This window comes from Pleurodeles waltl, chromosome 6 (assembly GCF_031143425.1).
Source record: "Pleurodeles waltl isolate 20211129_DDA chromosome 6, aPleWal1.hap1.20221129, whole genome shotgun sequence".
Taxonomy (NCBI): domain Eukaryota; kingdom Metazoa; phylum Chordata; class Amphibia; order Caudata; family Salamandridae; genus Pleurodeles; species Pleurodeles waltl.
Window position 1 is genome coordinate 279,994,333 of NC_090445.1, and position 8,028 is coordinate 280,002,360.

The 8,028-nt window shown below is 43.3% G+C and overlaps 1 protein-coding gene across 1 annotated transcript; it reads right to left on the reverse strand.

Moving 5' to 3' along the window:
* Positions 1-1,385: 1,385 nt before the first annotated feature.
* LOC138301523 (proto-oncogene Mas-like) lies at positions 1,386-2,282 on the reverse strand. Its single transcript, XM_069242037.1, has one exon. It carries the CDS (start codon positions 2,175-2,177, stop codon positions 1,386-1,388), a length of 792 nt encoding a protein of 263 aa, XP_069098138.1. The 5' UTR covers positions 2,178-2,282.
* Positions 2,283-8,028: the final 5,746 nt, after the last annotated feature.

Below are 8,028 nucleotides of genomic sequence, written 5' to 3' on the forward strand. Positions count from 1 at the left end.
TAGTGCTTCAGTTCTTCACCTTTGTGACCTGGATTATAAATCTGACTGTAGCATGGCTCCTTATCAGGCCCTGCTATCTGCAGCCTAATGACAATATTGGTAAATAGACACAGCCTTCCCTTAACTTTAAAAGGAAAAGTGTGACCCTGTGCATATTTAAAAATGAACTCCAGGCTGTGAGCTACTCTAAAGGTGTCTGGGAGCTACTGGTAGCTCGCTATAGACTGGTTGGAGACACCTAGTCTAGAGGGAATACACAAAGGCCAGCTCTCATCTACTCCAGACATATAGTCAAAGGCAGGCAGAGGTAAAGAATGGTTAAAGGAAGATAATGCCAACTTTCTAAAAGTGGCATTTTCCGAGTTACAATTTCAAATCCGACTTCACCATAAGTTGTGATTTTTAAATTGTGAGTCCATGGACACCACCAAACATCATATTTCTATCTCTTTCCGATTGGAAATTACACTTAAAAGATGTTTTAAGGTAATCCCAATGTTATCCTATTGAAGAGATAAGCCTTACAATAGTGAAAAACAAATGTAAGAGTTTTTCACCATCTGGACATGTTAAACTTAAAAGAGCATGTTCATCTTCTTAAATACACTGCACCCTGCCATTGGGGCTAACTAGGGCCTATTCTAGGGGTGAGTTACATGTATCAAAAAGTAAGGTTTGGGCCTGGTAAGTGGGTACACTTACCAGGTCCAAATGGCAGTTTAAAACTGCCCACAGGCTCTGCAGTGGCAGGGCTGAGTCATGTTTGAAAGACTACGGTAGTGGGTGGCACAATCAGTGCTGCAGGCCCACTAGGAACATTTAATGTCCAGGCCTTGGGCACATATAGTCCACTTTACTAGGGACTTTAAAGTAAATTGAATATGCCAATTGTGGAGAAGCAGTGTTACCATGTTTAGAGTACAGAGCATCTGCACTTTAGCACTAGTCAGCACTGGTAAAGTGCCCAGAATCCTAAAGGTCAGCAAAAATTAGTAAAAAAAACAGGAGGTGAGTCAGCAAAAAATGTTAAGGGAAATCACATCAAGGATGCCAGGCCTAACAGAATCCAAGGGCCATATTTGGCGTATTGTGACAATATTATATGGTGAGGTTCCTCAGCTATAACACACACTATTCCACTTTCCTACATGGGAGTCAAGCTGACCAACATCAGATCACATTATCTTCAAATGTCTTTGAGATTGCCACCACAAACAAACTTCTGACTGCAGATAACATGGCTTCAAAATAGATATTGAATACAATCTTAAAGTACTAATTTGAAATCACAGTTTACAATGAATTAGCATTGACTAGCCAGGTAAATTTGCTGGGCTATAAATGAAGCCTGAATTTGAATGCAATTGTAATCCGTGGACTCTTGATTAGTTTTTAAATTCATATAAACGCACCTCTGTTTCGACAACTGTCTCTGTGCCTCTTCTGCTTGAACTCCTGTGTGGATGTTGCTGATAGGGTTCCTTCATATCTTCCCTGAAGATCCTCATAAGAATCACCTGGAAAGATTCCTTTCTACCCATATGTCTCCCGATAAACCAATAGATGAAGGGGTTAATGCTGCTGTTGATAGAGCCGAGAAGTGGGGAGACGTCACTCACCCAATGGGGCAGGCCAGATTGATATTTGTATTGTACATGGAGCACCAACCTAAGTGGCATAGCAAATATAAGAAATAAGACAACAGTGACTGCAATCACTATGTAGAGTTTGGATGACTGTTTTTTCCAAGATTTCTTTTTGATTTTAATCAGCAAAAATGCACTGGAGAGGACCATGAGTGGGGTGAAGATCAAGAAGCTCAAAATATCAATGATCACATAGACAACTTTGCATGATTCACTGTACTTGGTGATGAACATTTGATGCTCTGATACATACTTTGATTGTTCACAGATGAAAAATTCTGCAGAGGTCACAAAACAGGAAAGCACCCAAAGGAGGAAGCATACCACAATAGACTGTTTTTTTGGGCGGTGACATTGGTACCAGATTGGGTAGTGAACGGACAGACATCTTTCCACACTAATGGCTGTCAAGATATATAGGCTTGTGTTGTACCCAAATAGGCACACTACTAAGAGATACATAAATAATTTGAAAATGTGTTCCCAGTCTGGAGCTAAATTCCCAGTCTGAACTACATTCAGTGTCTGCATAATACAAATGGTGAGGTGGACTTTAAGTACAAAAGCACATAGCAAAAAAATGGAATCTGCAATAGCCAAATTTAGAATGTAGACTGTGAAATTATTTTTCTTAATCCGAAACCCCAACAATAAAATAACCATGCAATTACCAGCCAGACCTAATATGCAGACCAGAAGGCAAATGGGGGTTAACACAAATGTGATACTAGTTGTTGCCAATGAGGAATTGTTTCTCCAAATTGTCCCATTACTCAGTGTTTCTGTGGGAGGAGGCATTGTCATGATGCCTCACTTCTTAAACAGATATTCAAATTGAGGTAAAACTTCAAATTCTGATGGTTGAGGATGCAGTCAGCACAAATCGTAGGGAAATGAAGGTTATTGATTCAACCCAGGTTTACTGTCACTCATAATAAGGTAAACACACTTACTTTACGATGCAAAGAATACCTAGAGTTACAATTTCTTCCAGTCAAATTGTGTTGCTTGAGGCTCTAATCACTATTGAAAATTGCTAACAAATTCTATTACTCAGAGGTACTGGATGCACCACGGGTGTTAGCAGGAGAGCTCAATGTGGATCAGGATTATAGGAAAACCTTCTTTGAAGTATTGTAAACATGCGTAGGGTTATATTGTTTTTATCTTTTCAATGTTGACAAAATGTCTTCCAGTAGGGCAAACCTACAGATGAAAACAGTAATAATATGTTCCTGTTGGTTAGAATTTAGAATCTCTGCTCACAAAACTGACTCCATTATCCAGCCACTCTAGCACTTGAACAGGATATCCTACAGGTGGGCCTGTGCATAAGAATGCTTTCCACGTCTGCTGGGCTGAAATAAGAAAACATAGTTTAGAGTGAGGGTAATAAAGATTTTTTACATGAGTCCAAGAATCACTTCAGTTCATTAAAAGGCACCCAATGTTATATGTGGTTGAATTTAAGGGGAATGGGAAAGTTCACTGTATATCCAACCAATGGTCTTTTTAAGAGGGAAATCTGTAGGAGATTAAGGAGAGCTCAAAGGAGAAAGTGAGCTAATGGTATCCTACAGTTGGCCCCTTGAGAACTAAAAAACATGACAGTGGATGAGGAATGAAAGAGGACTCTTAGGGTAGAAAGGGACAACAGGTGGTTTTGTTATCACTATCCCAAATACTGGTGGTGTATTATATGAAACCAAAAGTAATTGATTGCTTGTGTACATATGCTCTCTTTAATACTAACAAGCAACAGCCAATTCTTACCTCTCACCCTTAATTCTTCCTCCCTCTGGTTCCTGCCCGCTCCTTCTCCATCCACCTCACTTCTTTCTTTCCACTCACTACCAACCTGTCCTTCTGCCCTCCCTCTTGATGTCTTTTCTCCTCAGTTCGCATTCCCACAGTTTGTTCTGTGTCTTGTTAAATGTCTCCATTATTTTTACTATTTAAAGTGCACCCTATGCCCCTCTGTGTTCATGCACTATATAAAATGGCTAAGTAAATAAATTGGCTGTTATCTGGAAAACGGAGATCTGGAGGAATGGCTGTGGTATGAAGCGTGTGAATATGTAAATATTCAAACTCACTTAATTATCATATTTTGTTCACCCATCAAACCCTTCTTACAAATTGAAACAATTACAGTAACATCATCTCCTATGCATCCCATTTGAAATTATTCACATTTACGTCTCAGGGACCCCATCACCCTGGGCCTCTAAGGATAGGTGGGCACGCGGCCCCCCACTCCAAGACAATAGTGAAACAGAGGATCTCATCTAACTAGTGCCTTACATGGGTGACCCGGTGCCCACTCAGGGCACCCACAGCCCACTATGCTAGGCACCACGGGGGAGGCCCAGTGGCCCAGCTGCTGCACCGGCTCACCGTATGCATCCACCCTGGGTGCTGCAGGTGCCGGCATTGCTCCCGCCTGAAAGGAGAAGCTGTTTTTGCTTTCTCCCACCAGGAGCAATCTGAGTTTCACTGGACGCAAGATCACGGGCAGGGAATCAAAAGTCTGATCTCACCCAGCGGGATCATTTTGAAAGCTCCTGTCAGGTGGGAGCATACACGTTTTCTTGCCCATTCTTTTGCGGGCAGCGATATGGTGTTACGGAAGTGGGCTCACCAGGACACATATAGGAGCTGGCTACTGGGGATTGAGTTTAGAGGGGCTAGGAGGCTCGGAGTTGGGGGTTCCAAATGCATCCTTCTTTTCAAATGTAAATTGGCCCAAAGGGATGTGGTCCCCGGGGCCTCAGTGAGGAAGCATGGCCCCCTCCCCTTAAATATTGCACCAGGCCCTGGGGGGATAGGATCCCCAACAGCCCAGAGATGCGGGTCACGCATCTCCTATCTTATAATTACATTTTAGCCCCAAGGGAGGGGGTCCTGGGCCTCAAAGATGCTGCGATCCACCTGGAGTCCCACAGGATTGTAGCTTTACAAAATATATATATTTTGACCCCGGGTGACTCCCCACAAGGGCTGGGGGAGCAAGTTTTCCCTACCCTGCCTCCTTATATCTTTTTTATTGACTAATCTCAGGACAGGGGACTAAGTGACTGAGTCCTGTAATGGTTCCCTCCAACATTTTTCTCTCGTATTGCAGCCAGCCAATCAACATGTTTGCTCTTTTAGGACTCTTTCTCCTAGGGGAGAGAGTTGACCAGAGGAGAAAAAGCCCCCTAGACCAATCAGAATACTCTATTTCTTTAATGTGGGTCTCTCCCAAGAGTCACTCGAACCCAACCATACAGATATTCAAATATTTTTTATCCTTAATTTTTCCAAAACTAATGAACAGACGTGCATCAAATCACAAAAACAACACTTTCTGGGTCAAGATATATCTTCCTGCCAAATCTGGTGTATTTTTAAAAAAGTCTATAGAAAATGCATTGGGATTTTGTATTTTGGGACCCCCTCCACTTACCCTACTCCCCACCCAATTACCTCCAGCTCTTCTTCCACGAAGAAGCTAGTCGATAAAAAGAGCACTTTTTTTGAACATTTTGTGAAGGTTCATCAAACGGCGCCAAAGTTATTAGCAAACCAAAAAATGGAAACTCAAACCTAACTAAAATTACCCAGTGGTGACCACTGGGTTAGCTCTTGGGGTTTGTTGAGGGAACTGTGTCATTTACCTGGATCTGTAAATGGTGCCTGTAAAGTTTGTCTGAGATGGTGCCAGGATACTGTTTAGGTGTTACATATAGATGATTAATGCTGAGATTTCTGCATAATTTATATGTTGCAACTTTCAACCATTAAAAATATGTACTATTCAGCTACTTGTGTAGTGCAATAGTGATACTTTGGTGTTTGTCTACATTGAGCCAGGCACTTGAAGGACCCTGAGATGTGCATTAAAATTAATGACCAAACTATTGTAATAGAGCATGTGGCTTTCACTGTTAATAATGTGCTCAGTTATGTGATTGTGATATACTATGTATATTCACATTGCGCCAAAATGTGTCTCTGTGGCTTAGTCAGCTATATTAGGCTGTCAGTCAGTTAAATTGCAGCCCTGTTTCTTTCTAAAATAATTCTCAAAATAATCAGTTAGTGTTAATATACATGACCAGGTAGTAGAGGAGTTTTGCGAGTCCATGGCAGTGTAACAATAGTTGTGCTTTAAAAGCACAAGAAACAAATATTTTTCCGTGGTTATGACTGGGGACATATGAGATTATGGTTTTAATTTATTTTAATACACAGGAGATCATACCTTTGACTAATTAGCTATCCTGTCTATTTCTTAGACAAGAACGTCCAATTAGTTGATGTTGTCAGGCCTTCCGGGAGCTGCCTGAAACTGGTAACTCAAATGTGAGGCATGAAAAATAGAAGAATGCCAAGGATAAACACATAGGGATTAAATGTCCTCTGCCCTTTGACACGAAGGTCATTTAAAGGTCGTCATCGGTAGCAGCAGCTACTATTAGTTTGGCTATTTGTATCTGCGGCACTGCTCCCGCAACCCCTGGCCCAAGAAGGTGCAAAGGTAGCACCAGAAACAAAGCAAAATATATCCAAGCAGAGTGATTCTCGGGCAGTTTCAAATTGTTATTTAGTCTGAAAACAGCAGTGTTCGCTGGAAATTGTAACAATTACAGATTGAAATCGTTGTAATTCTGCTGGATCAGCCAAGGTGTGACCCAGCTACACTTTATGGCTTCCAAGGCCACGGACACCTTAAACACGAGTTTGCTGTCGTTATTCTGCTTTTCCCGGTTATAGGAGATTTAGTTAAAGAACGGAATCCTCAATTCAGACCTCAGTGCAGCTTCACCATCCCTGTTCTTGTGGGCCTGACAGTGACGCTATGAAAAATCCTAGAAATCAGCATTTTCTGAGTATGCAAAAATGCCATAAGTTTTTGAAAAACCTCAGTGTGGACTTTAATTCACCTTTGTTTACCTTTAACTCCTAGGCTCCCTTAGTTTGCTTGATCTTGTACTACATTTTTAAAATACCGAGTCGGATCTTCCCTTGACGGAAGATAGCCGGCTCCCGGTGAAACTCCAGCCCAGAGAGCCGTTTTCCCTGCTTTTTGACTAGCAGCTCCACAGGAGTTTTGGTTCCTGCTGCCTGCCTATGAATGTGACATATCCCTGACTTCCTTGGAGCCGGTCGTGGCGCCCTTGTGTGCTTCTATCAGAAGCCTGAGGTCTGATTGTGAGGAGTTGTATTACGGTTTCTTGGAAACTGTGGAAGGGGAGCTAGGCTGAGATGGTGGACAGAACAGGGATCTGTAAAGCCAGTGGCAGCTGGAGTCAAGACAAAGTGGTGGGGCAGGTCGGGGTGCACACCACAAAAAAAAACCCAAAAAAAAACCACCTGCCGGATCGCCACCAGTTCACCGCTCTTCTGGGTTCCTCGCTGAAGGCAGAGGCTCCCAGACTGCCCTGCGGCCAATCCTAACGCTGCTGTCATGCTTTTAGAAGTATGAGAGCAGCATCAGGATTGGCCTGAGAGCTCATGATTTGCACTCCCAGGCAGACTGGGAGCCTGTGCCTACTCTCTCCAACCCGGCAACACAGTGCCGGGTTGGAGACAGCTCAGTGCGCATTCACGTTTGCCCGTCCTGAGCCAAACACACATGTGCACTGAGGGGAGTGCACCTACCATTCCCCCTGGTGCCTGTCATCCTCATGCCCCCCCCTGAAAAATAAAACAGTAATAAACATGGTTGATTCTCGTTTTGTTTTTCAAGTTTTCAGCTGCTGCTGCTGGCGGAGGGGCAAAGCTCCTCCACAGCGGAGGAGCCGCCGCTGTGTAAAGCCCATCTGCAGAAACCGCATGCATCCCTATGCTTGTGAACCAGCACCTTCTTTGTCCTGGTGCTCGAAGAATCAGAGGCTAAGGTGGGGCCAAGTCATAGTGTCAGTGGAGGGTGGAGCCTCGTATCTGAGCTGAGGCCTGCTACCTGTACAAAGCAGAACTCCCACTTTGGAGATTAAAACTACATTTGAGGCCTGAGGTGTGTGCTTGCCTCCCTCCACTGGATGACACGCACTGTCACAGTGTTATTGGTGGGCACACAACCATACCTCATTACTCAGAGTGCTTTTGACATCTGGTACAACACCATTACACTGGTGCACAGCTGCTTACCAGCTCCTCGACCTCAAGCCAGCTTCAAGCACTGAATGAACTCTTTGATGCCTCCTCATTACCCTCTGCCTAGTAAACATAGGAACCCTTGATGTGGAAAGTTACTAACACTCTAACAACAAAGACTATTTCTTGCACCACACACTGAACCACAGCTACCCACTGGCAACGGCTCTCAAATCTAGTGAAGGGAATCATACTAAGGGACATTGCCCTATTCAAGTGAACTAGGCTCTAATACATCAGT

Excerpts from the sequence above, each read along its gene's own strand:
- LOC138301523 (XM_069242037.1), bottom strand. The coding sequence starts at position 2,177 with ATGCAGACACTGAATGTAGTTCAGACTGGGAATTTAGCTCCAGACTGG.